This window comes from Ixodes scapularis, unplaced genomic scaffold, assembly GCF_016920785.2.
Source record: "Ixodes scapularis isolate PalLabHiFi unplaced genomic scaffold, ASM1692078v2 PGA_scaffold10__122_contigs__length_95168666, whole genome shotgun sequence".
Taxonomy (NCBI): Eukaryota; Metazoa; Arthropoda; class Arachnida; order Ixodida; family Ixodidae; genus Ixodes; species Ixodes scapularis.
This window is the reverse complement of record NW_024609836.1, coordinates 70,878,307-70,895,633: the sequence shown is the minus strand read 5'-3', so window position 1 is coordinate 70,895,633 and position 17,327 is coordinate 70,878,307. Positions and strand designations below refer to the sequence as shown.

The following is a 17,327-nucleotide window of genomic DNA, read 5'->3' as shown; positions in this document are numbered from 1 at the left end:
CTTACCGAGACGCTGTTTACGTGTCATGTAACAAGGTGTCACGATCCTCATGACAATGATTGCGCCTTCACGAGGACAGGCCACGGAGGACTCGTGAGCGAGATTCACCTGATGTGTCTATGACTTGACGGAACTTTGATTAGTGTTGAGACGCGTGTAGAGATTTCTTTATTGTACTCTTCTTTTTTTTGGTAATTCTCTCTTTCTTTTCTGACGGTTTACTTTTATCTTTCTTTCTCATTAGAGTTCTTCCGCTCGCTTAAATAATATTACGTATTTCTCAATCCCGATACTCTCATGGTCTTTGTCTTCCTCTTCTGCCAACGGGCGGTGACAATGGCGAGCTTGCCAGGATATTAGCCCACTTATTACATCACACTTGTTTGGGAGAGCGGGAGCACTGTCATGGCTAGTTCCGGGATTGTAGAAACTGAGAAGCTGATGGCGGCCGGAAAAGAGCTGGGGTACGTTGGTGAAGAGCTCAGGAACTGGGTCGAGCGAGAAAAGAACTATTTGAGAGAAGAGCGAGCACAGGCGCGCGAGGCGGCAAAAGAAGAACAACGAGCGAGAGAACGCGCATGCCAGGCCGAGGCCATCAGACTAGACAAAGAGCGCGAGATATTAGAATTGCGAGTCGCGGCTCAGGAAAGAGAAACTCGCGTGGCACGAGACGAGGGGGACCGAAGTAATTCAGCTGGACCAAGTCATCGGGCAAGCCCTCATAAGCTTATTCCGCAATACAACGAGAAGCGCGATGACCTCGACGCTTATTTGCAAAGATTTGAGCGTACGGCGACAGGTCTAGAATGGCCACAAGAGAAGTGGGCAACCACCCTGAGTTTATGCCTAACGGGAGAGGCATTGAGCGTTGTTGGTCGCATGACTCCTGCGGACGCGATGGATTACACCAAGGTGAAGCTCGCGCTGCTGCAGAGGTTCCGATATACCAAAGAAGGTTATCGTGAGAAATTTCGCGATGCGAAACCGGGAGACGGAGAAACTAGACGACAGTTTGCGGCGAGGTTGGCCGGATATTTTGATAGATGGTTGGAAGTTGCTGAGGTGGAGAAGAGCTTCGTGGCGCTACGAGAGACGATGCTCATCGAACAGTTTATTAAAACATGTTCCAGCAAGCTAACCGTTTTCTTGAAAGAAAGGGACTGCACGACGCTAGACGATCTGGCAGGAAAGGCTGACGTATTTCTAGAGGCGCAAGTTCAACCGAGCAATGAAAAAGCGAAAGGAGACGAACGTGAGTTTAATGCCAGCATGAGGACATCCGGTAACGCGCTGAAGGAGGATGTAAGGAGAACTCTCCGATGTTTCTTGTGTAACAAGATAGGGCACAAGGCAGAGAACTGCCAGAGTCGAAGCAAATACTCTAGACCATCTACGTGTTGGCACTGTGGGAAGCCGGGGCATAAAGCTGAAAGATGCAACCTGAGGTCTGGGGATAAGACCCAAGTTTCTTGCCTATGGACAGCATCGGATGAAAGGCAAGGGGAACCGGACGATTCCTACATAACCCTCAAGAATGGAGGCAGGATCCCAGTTGTAAATGCGGCTGTTGGACGAGCACCCAAGTTCTTGGTGGATAACATGCCTGTAGTTGAAGGTCGTGTTGGAGAACAGAAGGTAACAGTGCTGCGGGACACCGGCTGTAATACCGTAGTTGTGAAAAAGAGCCTAGTCCCTGTCGAGTGCTACACTGGCAAATCAAGCCCTGTATTTTTGCTTGACCGAACCGTAAAATACCTACCAGAGGCTGAGATCTTTGTTGATACACCTTTCTTCGTTGGAAAAGTTATCGCAAAATGTATTGACAACCCACTGTACGATTTAGTTCTCGGCAACATCCCCCAGGCAAGAGAGGCACACGAGCCGGACCCGGCCTGGAAGTGCGACCAACAGAGCAGCACCGAAATTCCACCGCGGACCGAGCATCTGGGTTGCGAGGACATGGAAGAGCAGAGAATCGAGAAGAACAGAGCTGATTCATCACGACACGTCCCAAGTAACCACTCTACAATGCTACATGTCAACGTCGCCGGACTTGGACAGGCGAAGAACGGTAGCAATAGAGGACAGGCACCCTTGAACGTACCACAGGTTCCAATCCTTGAAACGACAGCAGAGGAGCTCTCGAAGGAGCAGAGGAATGATCCATCCCTGAAGAAGTGCTTCGACAACGTAGGAAAAGTGATAAGGAAACACAAATGCCGGACAAGATATGACATGGTGATTCGAAACAACTTGCTTTTCCGAAGCTGCGTGTTCGCCACTGGGAGAAGCATTGAGCAATTAGTGCTCCCAACGAGATACAGGCCAACTGTGTTGTCAATGGCACACGATGGCATCATGTCTGGACATCAAGGTGTGAAGAATACGCTTGCATTGGCGACAGAAGAGTTCTTCTGGCCTGGAATTCAGAGCGACATCAAGCGGTATGTTCGCTCATGCGACGTCTGCCAACGAACAGTGCCAAAAGGAAGAGTGGGCAAAGCACCTCTGGGGACCATGCCTACAATCGACACACCATTCAAGCGAGTGGCAGTCGACATCATCGGGCCAATTAGACCAACAGCAAGTTCGGGCAACCGATATATTTTGACGATGGTGGACATGGCCACAAGGTACCCGGACGCTGTCCCCTTGAGGAACATTGGGACAGAGCAAGTGGCAGAAGCGCTCCTAGAGATGTTTGCCAGGTACGGCATTCCATCAGAGGTCCTTAGCGATCGAGGCTCCTGCTTCACCTCAGATCTCATGAAGGAGGTGAGCAAACTTCTTTCGGTGAAGCGTCTACTGACCACCCCTTACCACCCGATGGCGAATGGACTGGTTGAGAGATTTAACGGAACCATCAAACAGATGATGAAACGAATGTGTCAGGAAAGGCCCAAAGACTGGGATAGGTACCTTCCGGCATTGCTGTTTGCCTACAGAGAAGTCCCGCAAGCAAGCCTGAAGTTCTCACCTTTTGAGTTGCTCTATGGGAGGAAGGTGCGCGGACCTTTGGCCATCCTCAAGGAGATATGGTCCAACGAGTCTCTCAAAGCTGACCTCAAGACGACCTACACCCATGTCCTAGAATTGAGAAATAAACTGGAAGGGACATGCGAGTTGGCTCACCATTGTTTGGAAGAAGCCAAGGGCAAGTACAAAAAATACTATGACAAGAAGACCGTCACCCGCCAACTGAGACCAGGGGACTTGGTTCTCATCCTGCTTCCAAGCGATCATAATAAACTGATCATGCAATGGAAGGGACCCTTTGAAGTCTCAAGTAGGAGAAATGAAGTCGACTACGAGCTTGATGTGGGCGGAAGAAAGAAAGTATTCCACGTGAATATGCTAAAGAAATATGAAGAAAGGCTGGAGTACGGGATGAATCGGCCAAGTTGCGGCGCGGTGACGCAAGACTCCAGCGAGAAGACTCTTTCCGAAAGAAACACTACAGAACAGTCTTGGCAAGATGTCGTCGTCAACGAGGACTTGCAGGACAAGGAAAAGGACGAGGTATGGAGATTAATTGGACAATACCAGTCGGTGTTTTCAGATCGACCCGGCCAGACCAACTTGGTAACGTGTGACTTGAAACTGACCACTGAGGAACCAGTCCGGGTGAGACAATATGCGCTGCCCTTTGCGGTCCAAGACGTAGTAGAAGAGGAGATCTCGGAGATGCTACAACTGGGAGTCATCGAACGGTGTACGTCACCCTACAATGCACCGGTCGTGATCGTTAAAAAGAAAGACGGGTCCAATAGATTTTGCGTGGATTATCGAAGATTGAATGACGTGCTGAAGGTAGACGCGGAGCCTATCCCAAGGATTGATGTCACCTTTGCTAACGTGGGACGAAAGAGGTTCTTTTCGAAATTAGACTTATCGAGGGGATACTGGCAGATCCCGTTGGAGGAGTCGGCCAAAGAGAAAACTGCATTCTCTTCAGGAAGTGGACACTACCAATTCAGGTTTATGCCGTTCGGGCTTAAGACTGCCTCGGCTATCTTTACAAGACTGATGAGGAAGCTACTTGGTGGAATCGCTGACGCTCATCACTATATTGACGACATCCTGATAGCATCAGACTCATGGGCACAGCACATGGAAACTCTGAGAACAGTTTTCGATCGTCTGCAAGCCGCTAACATCACAGCGCGACCAAAGAAGTGTGAGGTGGGGTTCACCGAGACGGTCTTCCTCGGGCACGAGCTAGGAGGAGGACGGATCGCGCCCAACGCGGAGATCCTTGAAAGGATTCAAGATGCACCGCGACCAGTGACGAAACGCCAAGTCAGGTCATTTCTTGGATTATCTGGGTACTACCGCGAGTTTGTACCAAATTACGCGGATCTTGCTGCTCCACTGGTGGAACTCACGAGGAAAGGAGCACGAAATGAAGTCGAGTGGGGTGAAGACCAGGAGGAGGCATTTGAGGAGTTGAAGAGGTGCTTGTCGCGGTCGCCTATCTTACTGGCACCAGATCCCGAAAAGGAGTTTGTTTTACGTACAGATGCGTCTGATGCGTGTTTGGGTGCGGTACTGCTGCAGGAAAGCGAAGGCTTGTTACACCCGGTGGCACATGCTAGCAGGAGGCTGAGCAAACCAGAGAGGAATTATGCCACCATAGAAAAAGAATGCTTGGCAATTGTATGGGCCGTCGAGAGATTTAGGCTGTTTCTACATGGACGGAAATTTCGAATTCAGACTGATCACCGACCGTTGGAATTTCTGAACAGGGCGAAGCATGCTAACAGCCGCGTGATGCGATGGAGTCTGGGGCTGCAAGACCAGAACTTCCACGTAGAATATATCAAGGGATCTGATAATGTTGGAGCGGACTTCATGAGTCGCGTTGAGGTCTAAAGTGGAGTTTCCTTTCTTTTTACGACACGGAACGTGGAAACAGATTAAGTAATGTGAACAGTGAACGTACGTTTCGTATGATGTCAGGATAGGATTCTTGTTTCAACAAGAAAGGAAGTGGGATCTCGTTTTGTATTTCAGTAAACGTGTTTTCGGCAAACTTAGTGATCAAATGTGAGTCTTCTAGTGGTACGGAAAAGGTTTGAAATGATTGAAAAGTATCTGGGGAAATAAAAAAAAAAAGTATTTTTGTTAATTATGGAAGTGTGAACTTCGTGGAAAACGATTTGTTTTGACTTTGTGCATGCTGGTCGAACACGTGCGCGGGTGCTGCAAGAAAGTGACTGTGTGTGCGCGTATATGGCGACAACGACCATGTATCAATGACGTCGTCACGTGCAGAAATCTTCATGAGATGAAGTTTTTAAAAGTTGGGGGAAATGTCACGATCCTCATGACAATGATTGCGCCGCGGCCGCGATCGAAGACGAAGAAGATTTGGAAGAGCACGAGGTGGGGAGCGCGCGACCGAGCAGGAATTGGAAGCGAAGCACGGACCGCGACGGTCGGCCTGCAGATCGCTCAAGAGCTGCCACGGTCAGCGGAACGTTGAGTCTAGCGATCTGGTCGACGGAACCTTCGCCGGACTCCGACATCTGGGACTGCCATGCACAGCTCCCGGCCAAGTCTGCGCTATGACCTCCAACCATCGAGGCGAAGACAACCGCCTTCACGAGGACAGGCCACGGAGGACTCGTGAGCGAGATTCACCTGATGTGTCTATGACTTGACGGAACTTTGATTGGTGTTGAGACGCGTGTAGAGATTTCTTTATTGTACTCTTCTTTTTTTTGGTAATTCTCTCTTTCTTTTCTGACGGTTTACTTTTATCTTTCTTTCTCATTAGAGTTCTTCCGCTCGCTTAAATAATATTACGTATTTCTCAATCCCGATACTCTCATGGTCTTTGTCTTCCTCTTCTGCCAACGGGCGGTGACACAAGGTTCTAGTAGTGGCATGTTAACAAAATAACGCACACAGCGACGGACACATGGCGATATACATACGCTGTAAAATGTACCCCCTAAAATAAACTACTGATAATTGCTGGTGTAAAAAAAATTGTGTGAAACCCCCCCCCCCCCCCCCCCCCCAGCCTGCCCCCCTCGGGAAAATGGAAAGTCTACGCCGCTGAAGCTAACCAAGCTACCATAACTACATTTTTTGAATACCCGGGCTTTACCCTTCCCTGCCCGCTACATAGTATCTCTAAACTCTCGCCGAGCACCTGTGCACTGCAATGCTCGCTGCGATTATGCAATTTGCATCGAACTCGACTGCAAACCTGCAGTGCTCGGTGGAAGGCGCACTCAATGGGGGCTAACTCGCCGCGATCAACACTTCGAAAGGTATGAACCTCACAGCTCCTCTCGAGGCGAATATCGATCAACGTGTTATTCAAACCTACCATTAAAAAATTTGAATATTCGCACAACACTAAAATAAATTCACTTCCGTTAACTAGACCTTGACGGGACATGCGAAATTGGGTCAAATGATCTGAAAGTCAAGTTAAAAGAGGCGTACAAAATTCTATATATCTAGCGCCTTAGATCAGGTGGGCTAACATTTTTATAATGAGCCGCTGCACACCGCCGCGCGGCGGTGGCATCGGCAGTGTACGTCCTTCGCCCATTCAGTGCGGAGGCGCCAGCAGTGACCGGCAGCTGGCGCCACCGCTCCTGGCATCATTGTAACACCGCTGCGGGGCAGCGCTCACTGTTCCACAGCGGTATTGCAATGGTTGTTTTGTGTTGAGACCCAGCCGTGCCCCGAATCTCAACATGTGCCCTCTTCTTAATGCGAAAGCATGAACTGTCTCATGGAGCGAGCCGACGCCATCAGTTTGAACCGCGAAAACGGCACCTTAAATCCTTTCTCCAAGTGAAGCCAGCTCCCCAGCTATGAAACCACGCAAAAGGCCTAGACACGGCATCTAGTTTCCTCGATCCCAAAGGAGCAGAGTGAAGCTGATGAATTTTCGGCTTCGGTCCCATTGGCTGGTGCACGTTGATGAGGCTCCCAGTGGCCGCTGCGCGCCAGTTCAAACGACCGCTCACCCGATGGTGCTGCGTGTCCGCGAGACAGCAGCTCCACCATTCCACGCCCAAGGTCAGCGCGCCGTACGCCGCAGACAAAAAGGAGCGAAGAGTGGCGTGCATGCTTTTGCATTCACAACTCATAAGAAGTGCTTAGGTGTACCTCGAGCCTTTTCTCTCTCTTTGCGATTTGGCGCGGTTTTTGATTTGAATTTAAAAACAGATTTTTTCGCCGACAGGTGCGACCAATCACACTTGTAACTTGCCCACCGTATAAATATGAAGGAAAAAAGGCCCGTTTTTGTGCGTCAAGCACAGCCAGTTGTGCTTGTAATTTGCCTACAGCTGGTTCTCTCTAGGTCGAATTAAAGGGGCGATGCAACGATTATTCTACAGTGTACTCAACTGTTAAACATAACGCGGGAGCGGTGGCCGGAGAGACTGCATGTGCCATCTACCGGCTCACTTTGGAAGCGCATGCCGCTGTTGTTTTCTGGAGTTACACTCCCAGCTCCGAAACAATCACCGATGCGTGACTCGGCAATAAAAAAAAAATCGCTTTTTGATTTTTTGGTTGTTGTTTAAAGAAGGTGGCCTTTATTACAGAAACTGCAAGATCACCGAGATTTAGTAGCCCGGCATGGGAAATGCTTAGATGTGACTAAACAGACAAAAAAAAAAAAAAAGTAAAAATTTAAAGCGTGGGTGATAAAGAAAGGAACAAGGAGGTCGTGCGATAATTGTATCGGGGAGTGGCGACAATCCCAAGTACAGCCGGCTTATTCTCTGCCGCATCATTGATTTAATCGCTAGACAGCTCTGCTATCAGTTTCGGCCACCGCTCCCGCGTTATGTTTAACAGTTGAGCACACTGTACTTTGGCCAAATATCGCTTAGAATGAGCATGCGTTCGTTTTTCACTAGATGCAATAGGAGTCGCAGAAAAAATTAAAGAAAACCGAGCAGCGTTCACCCCCTCAACTTGCAGCCAGAACAAGCAGCCACGTGATCTGGAACCGATTATATGCCGCCAATGTTGATCATAGCCATGCACTGGGGTCGGCAAAGCACAGGACACGTGCTGAGTTCCAGACATTGTTATGGTTTGGCTATTGTAAACATTGTAGCGATCGGGCACGGGCCACTACCTGAATGCTTCTTGAGGCATTGATTACCACGAGCCCAAATCGAATGCTCATGCTGTGCTCGGGTCCAATCTATGAGCCGCATTCAAATATCGTCACTGGGGGATACTGCGATCCCCCAGCTATGTCATCAAGTTTTGCAAAAGAGTGATTGAAAGAAAACGCTTGCTTTGTCCTTGAAATTACACCACAACAAAGGAGTTTCTCGGTCAGTGGCGTTGCATGCGAGCACACTTGGGTCCCACTAGTGCCAGTAAGCTCGTGCAAAGTGAAAAACATTCCAAGCGAGTATCTTTGCACGGCTCCTTCAACCAATATTTTATATTTCAAGATCGAAATAAGTTTTTTTTTTTTTTTTACAGTAATGTATGGGCTTTTGTTGTGACCTTTGAACAGGGTCAAATTAAACAATGAGTCGAAGAGGGCTATGGCACAAGCTTGTAACGCATTCCACGGCCCGGTGGACAGAGTCAGTGGCACGGAGAAGGTGATTAATGGAACGGTCTATAATTGCATCGGTCGCCGATCGCACTTCGTGCCTCGTGCCGACTTCAGGACGCGACGTTCCACCCACCTGCCAGGTGAGAACAAGCACGAATGGCTGGCTCGCGTTTCCGTCCTGCAGGAGCTCCACTCGCAGTGCCAGCAACAGTTCCTGACCCGACAGCGAGGCCCTGAGTCGTGCCTCCGAGCTAGGACCGTCCTGGTACGGCTGGGCTTGGTGCCGCCTCCTGGAACACTCGCCCCACCCAGTGCCCTGCAGAATGCCTGCAAAGAAGGAGCTGCCAGTGATGCAGAACTCTCCACCAATCGAGAGAAACTTGATTACGAGAAGTTTGTCTACTAATCGAGGAAACTCTGATACCAGGAAACTCGTCCTGTGCCTATGTCGCAATAAGCGTCCACCACCTACTTTTGAAACATTTTAAATATAGGCAAAGGACGTATCAAGCGCCCACACCAGCAGACTTCTAAGCCAACCGAGGAGCTCCTCCACGTCGGCTGACTCTTCGAAAAGCATATGCGAAGCAGCGAAGTTTTATGCGCATGTGTCGGTGAGAAGCAGTAAAGCTTGACGCAGGCGCGCTGGCCCAAAGCAGGCTTGATGAGAGCTGCGTGACTGCTTTAAAAATGAAGAGTTCCGTCACATGGACCAAACAAGGGCCCACCTTATCATGTATGGGTGCTCCTTCTGCCTTTTCTGCTCTTCAACCTAACAAGTGCTCATCCTCATTTTTCGTGATATTCTCCAACTTCTGCATATGCACCTGCCCGGTATTTTACGATAATTATAAGTGAATCTAGTATCCAAAAACAACTTTGCCAGCAGATGTCGATTAACGTTCAAAGACATTGTTTTCTCACTGCTACATTGGCTGTACAGTGCAGAACGTCCAAAAAGAGTATTCGGTGAAAACCGTAAAGTGACTGTCAAGAGTGGCAACAAGACAAGACGTAGCAAGCTGACATTTTTCCCATATGCATATTTTCGTTGTTCAATTATACTAAAATTCCAAACATTAACTGTGCGTTATGTTTTTCCAGCTCGTGTCCCACAATCGGAACTCGCATGCTGCTGTGGCACAACTGAACTCATTCAAACAAGAGGTAATTCTAACCTGTTAGTACTTGTTTCACATCGCAAAGTTCTTAACCTAATTGTAGAAAGCTCAGAAAAGTCCAAGGGTCGGGCAGCAAGAAAGCGGGGAAAGTAACTGCAACTCCTGGTTGAATCGAATGCGCCAGTTTCTGAATGGTGTAAAGTAGTTCCAAACCTGTTTTAAGCTAATTGAACAGACCTGTGGCTACGTATGGTGCCCTCTAACAAACACCGGAATTCTATGTCTTGTTCGTATTGAGGAAGTGTGGGTGGCCAACATGGTCGTTGAGACAGCGAGAGCACAGTGCTATCACCTTTGCCAGTTTGGGCCACCAGTTCAGCCGCACCACTGATGGGCTTGGCAACAGCGCCCACCAGACCGCGACCCAGGCCCTTGACAAAGCCCGTGGGGCCACGGCTCTCTTCATGAATCAACGCCTGCATCGGATGGTCCACAATACCTGCCACTGCACCTGTGAGAAAAAAGCGAACAGATTTTACGTTGGCTACGATCACGACAACGCAAAGTGGTTATGCCAGGGTATTAAAATCTACGTCGGAGAATTTATAATTCTTCCGGAACAATGGTTCTTGTGTCTCGATTACTACCGTAAAAACTCTAAGCTGAGTGTCACAACAAGATTAGATAAAGAAACATGGCTGCACGCTGTATTGCTTGACATATTTCATTTGCTTACTTCAGTTTGAGGGAATAAAAACATAATGAAGGCAAACAACTGTTCTTTCATCTGTCTTCATCCTCCGTGAATTTCTTTCTTTCTTTTTTTGGACTGAGGTTATTATATTTACAATGCGCTTGCACTGTTTAGCACCCACTTTTCTGCCCCAAGTAAAAAGTAAAAATGTCAAACGAATTTTTTTCTCATTGGAGAATCGCAATCGTGGCAAAATCGTGCAAGAATTTCCACCTTTCGCAGACATGCCCGGATCCAGAAACGGCGGCAGACAGCTTGTAACAGTCACTAGACGAAGCCTCCGCCTCAGAAATAAACACTCAGAGTGTGTAAGATCATAAATGACGGTACGAGACAATTAACACTTTGCTGCTCGCAAAATGTTTACAAAGTCGTCATAAAGAAAACCTACCGGATGTGCTGTCTCCCTGCTGTAGACTTTTTGTTAAAAGTAATTTGTTTTCTATGAGAATCTATGGGAGGACGATGCAAGAGAGAAACTAGTACCAACCCAGGAGACTGATGCCCAGAGTGGAGAGTCCTTGCCCAAGACCGGCGGAAGGTCCGGTGCGGAGCGACTCTTTCCAGGCCAGGTGCTCCGGATCCAAAGAGAGGCGGTCCAAGTTCCGTGACACGCTCGTAGCCAGCTGGGTCACTGAGCTCAGGGCACCTGCACATACACACGCACGCACACTGCTGCAGCAGACACTCTCACGTTGCGCGAAGGCATCTGGAATGTTTCAGACATTGTAACACGTCATGCAGTGCATGTTATACAGTGGTGCATCTTACAGTATTTTCAACTTTAGCCACATTGTTTCTGGTAAGCACTCGTCTGCTTGAAGTCCTACCCGCTAGGTGGCGGCAGTTTTTGCTACATGTTGCTATAAGTGCGAGCCCCTTGTTTCTCCGTTTTACATGTTTGCCGCTAGATGACATCGCCTCATTTGGAGATAAGGCTGTGCCATCTATGAGATGGCTAGGCGGCACAAGTTGCCTCTCAGTTCAAAGGGCTCAGCTGCATTCATCTATCTGTGCAAGCACTGGAAAATTGCTGAAATCTTTGTCTTAAAATAGTGGTTTGACGGACCAGTTGGTTGTCGACAGACATGGTAAAAGAGTAGCGTTTAAAAGACGGGACATGGAAGAAGCAAAACACAGGACGTGCGCTAACTTGCCGGGGGAAAGCTTCCAGTTGAACACGTGTCTTTTCAAGTTAGCTTTTACAGTCTCCATAGGTGTACACCCAGCTTTAAAAAAAATGAGTCAACAGCGAGAAAACACAGAAACAGCACGACACCAAACTGAACTGTTGGGTAGACGTGGCAGGAACACAAATACATAGTGCTATGGACAAGAACAAGTAAAAGAACTATATACAGTTCTTGTCTTCTTTGTGCGCAATAAAATGTCAGTTCCTAGTTGGCACTTGTCCTGCTTGTCCTGCTTGCTTTTGCTTGTCTTTGTCCATAGTGATATTTGTTATTGCTAGTGAAACATATTCGCGACTCCAGCGACCTATAGGGGGCGCCACCGCCAAACAAAGATGGCGGCTATGTCCAGGTCGCGTTGGCTCGGCCCGGCCACCTGAACGGGTGGCGCATTCAATTTAACAGATTTTCTTCTGTTTAATGCCCAATTTTATAGGTATTTGAACTGCGACAGTTAAGTGTAGCCGGTGCACATAAACTTGCAGAGCATACTTTTGTTTTCCCGGTGTTTTTTGTTCTTTTCATGTCAAACTTTCATTTCCGGAGATTTCGTTTAAAACTGAAACTATGGGCTCCGGACAGACGGTAATAGACTCTAATCAGTTTTGATCAGCTAAGGAAGGCGGCGATGACTGCAGAATTATTCCACCGAGAGTAATTTTCAGCTAACTCGCATGCCTCGACCATGCGACTTATCTGTCCGCGAAATCGAGCTTTTGTGCGTATCCGCGTTTAAGAAACAACTCCAGGCGTCTGCTCGGTCAACAACGCAAGCTGCAGGAAATTTACGAAAATTAAGCAAGCGCTTCTTGCGCCAAAGAGCATGTTAACCCGCTGGCGCCCCACTAAGCAGCTGATACTCCTATTTCAATTCAGGTTTTAGTAGCAATCGAGAAGTCATTTTGACGAGCGGGTTATGTATTATATTACGTACTGTGTCCCACTAAAGCGATATTAGTATATTCTTCGGGTTGAAATATGAGCTTAGTTGACTAGCTATTAGTTGAACTGCTGAATAAAAGCATATTTGACCAGGCAGAGATACACTTAAACTTAGCCAAATGGTTCCATAGCCGGCAGCACAGAGACAAACTGAAGAGAGTTTTCATCGGAGATTCACGCGGAACCTCTCTGCATTGGACTTGACTTCTAATCCTGAACGGAGAAAGTGAGTATTTTTTGTGGCCGGTCAACCTGAGCAATGTGGAAGTATATATGCTGGCTTTGACGGGGGTATAATATAAATATTGGAGGCGCGGTAGATCATAATGCCGTGAAAACTTCTAACTTTGCGAGACGCGTCCCCCACCTTTCGAAAGCAAACAATTTCCCTCATTAATCATATGCAGCGAGCAGGCTTTCCGGAATCAAGTAATTGCGAAATCAGCCCAACTCCTTCGGTATGGTCCAAAGGCTTTTTCGGCGAAAAGCAACCAAGATGAATAGCCAATGCACCAACCGGCGTGGGTGGCTCAATCTTCAAGCTAATCGAACGCAACCAAACTCAAGAAAAGCAGCTATCGAACCTTCCCATTCACTTGACTGAAACATTGGTGTTCCCTCCAGTGAAACACCTCGTCTGCCGTCCACAGTCCACTGTTCTAAATCCCTATAAAGAAACCACTTATCAGTTACTAAGTAGTCGTCACTTTGAATGCGATTCGAGACAGACAAGAGATCAAAACGTTTTTTCGTAATTCCTCCCAATCCAAGAAATCGAAAGCACGCGACCGTGTGCTGTGGAGTAAACGGGCTTTCAAACACGTGATGGAAGGAAACAATCTACTGAGGCTTCACCACACTAATGAACACTCCGGCAAAATTAAGAAATTTTCGGACCTTCGTCAAATTACATTGTTAGCCACCGCGCCGACAACACGCGTCCGTGAAAGCCACCAGAGACGCGGAGGGGCGCAAAGCGACCTGTACCGGCTGGTTCCCAATTTCCCCGCTTGGTGGCGTCCGTTTTGCTGGAGTCGCGAATAGACAAGATGAGAAGCCAAATACGATGGTATCATTTTGGCAATGGATCACTAGTGACTAGGAGTATGGTTTTGCAGTCCAACAGTTATTGTGCTGCTTCAACCACAGTGTGGGATTGATGCAGAAAGAATCAATAGGGAAAGGCACACGGAAGTAGGACATGTGGACGTGCGCATGCTTCTGCTTATAAGCTGCTTACGGTGCTTTCTTTTTGGCACCAGCACCGTTTTGACAACAAATCGCTCTACCATAGAATACCGCGCATCTGCCCATTCCACATTAAGCACCCGTTCCCAAATTTGTAAGATCTGAAAAAAATATGCACAGTACATTTATATGTAAAATTGATGACCGGACAATAAAGATGCAAAACTATCGATAAATTGACTGTCGATACTATTGATAGTTTTTCCAAAACTATCGATAGTGTCTCAGAACTATCGATTCGATAGTCGACTATCGATAGTACTATCGATAGTTTTTCGATAGTCGACTATCGATAGTACTATCGATAGTTTTTCGATAGTCGACTATCGATAGTACTCTAATAGTCGACTATCGATACTTTTTTTACTATCGATAGTCAGATTTCTGGCGACTATGGATACTACCAGTAGTGCTATCGATATAAAGAAGGTAGGGCAAGGGTAAGACGGGCCGGGGAGGAGGAAGCAGACAGAACGCTAAAGAGAGAAGGAGGTTTCCCCATCTCTTTTCCAGCATTCAGTCTGCTTCCTCCTCCCCGGCCCGTCTTACCCTCGCCCTACATCCTTGAGTTGCAACGGACTATAGGCCTTTTCTGCTTACTAGCTCTCGTTCCCAGCCACCTGGTAAGCATATCCAGTATGGGCGACGAAAAAATAATAAAACTTTTCACTCTACAAATACATAGTAAAAAAATAGAGGGAAGACAAAATGAGAATGGGTGACGGTTACGCTCATATCCTAAATGCCCTCTGTTGGCGTGGCGACGGTAAAGCAATGTTTTCGCCCATACTGGAAGTGACGGTATTTCAAGGTGGCAGCGTCCTAGTGAAAAAGGTCTATAGCGAACACAGTTGCCGCACCGCTGCTTGCCTCCCTCTCTCCTCTCCTCGCCCAAACTCCCGTCTTCGTCATCACTGAAAGCTGAACCAAAATTGAGATGGTAAGTGCCTGCGCTAGTTGGTGCACCATTTAAAAAAAAAAATGAACCGAGAAAAGGAGAAGAGGGAGTGACGCAAACTACTAGTGTCGCAAAACTATCGATAGTAAGTCATCGACAGTACCATCGATATGTGTACGATAGTCGACTACCGATAGTTTTCCGATAGTCGATTAACGATAGTTTTCCAATAGTCGACTATCGATAGTACTATCCATAGCTTTTCGACAGTCGACGATCGATAGTACTATCGATAGTTTTTCAATAGTCGACTATCGATAGTACTATTGAAAGTTTTTCGATAGTTGACTATCGATAGTACTATCGATAGTTTTTTCGATAGTCGACTATCGATAATACTATCAATAGTTTTTCGATAGTCGACTATCGATAGTTTTTTTATAGTCGACTGTCGATAGTACTATCAATAGTTTTTGCTACTATAGATAGTCAGATTTCTGGCGACCATCAATACTTACGATTGTACTATCGATAGTTTTGCATAACTACTGGACAAGCGCCCATCCCCCATTTTTTTGCGATTATCTCCAAAGTTTGAGTGGGCTCTTGCCCGGTATTTTACGGTAGTCACTGATAGGATGAGGATGGCGTCTTATGATGCCCGGCCTCTAGCACGCGCTCACAGCCTTTTGCTGTGCTTTGGGTGCGCATGTAAGCTCGAAGCTCACGAGATGTCGAAGCATTGCCGGAGGTAAGCGGAGGTGGAACAACTGAAAGATCTCTCCTGCCATTCTCATTTTGTTAGTGACCACAGAGACTATACACTGTTCCATCATAAGTGGGAGCGAAGCCAATGCTACAGGCCTGACCATGTTGTTTTGAATGACGCTTTCGCTTCACTAGTGAGCATAAAAGGCCTGCTCAAAGCGGTGTGCCTGCTTTTGTAGCTTCATTTATCTCACGCTCGTCGTGAAGCAGAGTATAGACGCATGGTTTAGCAGTTTGGCAACTATTGTGCCGCTTTAACAACGCCGTGGGGAGGAAGAAGAGGGGGCTCCCACCGGAGGAGATGTGTCGCAGCATGGTGGAGGTGCCGTGCGAGACGCCCATGAGGAAGGCCCAGGGGCGGCCCTGCACCAAGCCCCGGTAGGGTAGCACCACCAGGGCAGAGACCCCCGAGCCCAGCGCCCGCACCAGGCCAGTCGGGTTGCCCAGCAGGTCCAGGGAGCCCACCACCCAGCCTGCAGGGGTGGGAGATTCACACACATCAAGAGTCTACAAGAACACCTTGATCCCATGTGTAAACTCAGAAATACACTGATCAGCCAAAACATCATGACCACCCCTAAACCTTGTAATATACAGGAATTCCGCAACCTTTGCTTACAAATCTGGTACAATCATACTCGAGGCACTCACCATGTCAAGATGGGTTACATCTGTTTCGAGCTCCAAAGATGATAAGGTGGGTGGTTATAATGTTTCGGTTGATCAATGGATGTAGAGTGCTTTTCCCAATAAATTTAGTGGATGACAGTCACGTGACGCCATCAGCATATCAAGTGATGTCATCAGTGTGTTACATGACGTCACGAGCATGCCAAGTGATGCCACGTGATGTCAACAGTCTGTCACGTGACGTCACAGTGTCATGCTGTAGTGAGTCGCGTGATATCACTGCTACACTACGGTGTCACATGACAGTGCCGATATGTGGAACTACAACGTAACAGTGACATCTAGTGTTGAGTGAATATTCCATATTCGCTTTGAGATTAACTGCGATATATTCATACTTTTCAAAGTCTTGATAGTGGCGAGTTAGACCCGTTGAGTGTGCTTTTCACTGAGCACTTGTGAGCCGCAGGGAAGCAATACCTGCAGAGCGGGCGGGCATTGCTTTCTTGCATTGCACAGGTGCTTGGTGAGAAGCGCCCTCAATGGGGCTAACCTGCCACGATTAAGCCAGAGTGTGTGTTAGACAGTGATGTCTCGACAAGCTGCGATCATCATTTGTGCTTGTTTTGTTGTTTTACACAGAATGTGTTATATGGATGACACCACTGATCTCTATGTCTATTTGCTGGATCGCGTTTGACCAGCTCCGCCTATGGACCGGAATGCGGTCACTGGCGGCCATCTTTAGGTAGAGTTATATCATCTCTAGCCATCATAGTAATATGGCGGACAGCGCAATGGCGGCAGGGTGCCATAAAATAGCCGTAGATCTAGTACACTGTACCGTGGGAGATATTTCGTGCTTGATTGAAGTTGTTCGACGACGCAGACTTTTGAAACCCGGCGTGAACGGTAGCCTCATCTTTGAGGGCCCGGAGAAAGTTCTACGAAAGCGCACCACCGGGGAAAGCAGCGCAGCTCGCATCGAAAGCAGACTCCATACCGTCGCTGCTTTCGATGCTAATTTTGATGCGACTTTCAATGCGAGCTGTACTGCTTTTCCCCCGGTGCTGCGATTTCGTGAAACTTTCACCGGGTCCTCAAAGATCGGGCTACCGTTCACGCTGGGTTTCAAAAACATGTTTCGTCAAACAATTTCAATCAAGCTTGAAATATCATCCACCCTATTTTGACGGCAGCCTGCCACCACACCTGCCAA

General features: G+C 47.8%; 1 protein-coding gene across 1 annotated transcript in view; it reads right to left on the bottom strand.

Moving 5' to 3' along the window:
* The window catches only part of LOC8030701 (vacuolar protein sorting-associated protein 13B), a 121,284-nt gene that overhangs the window by 600 nt on the left and 103,357 nt on the right, over positions 1 to 17,327 (bottom strand). Inside the window, exons 52-55 of the mRNA XM_029974111.4 lie at positions 15,772 to 15,951; positions 10,923 to 11,081; positions 10,031 to 10,189; positions 8,691 to 8,884 (exon numbers count right to left, since the gene is read on the bottom strand). Of these exons, the coding sequence (XP_029829971.2) occupies positions 8,691 to 8,884; positions 10,031 to 10,189; positions 10,923 to 11,081; positions 15,772 to 15,951 (692 nt within the window). The remainder of the gene's footprint in view (positions 1 to 8,690; positions 8,885 to 10,030; positions 10,190 to 10,922; positions 11,082 to 15,771; positions 15,952 to 17,327) is intronic.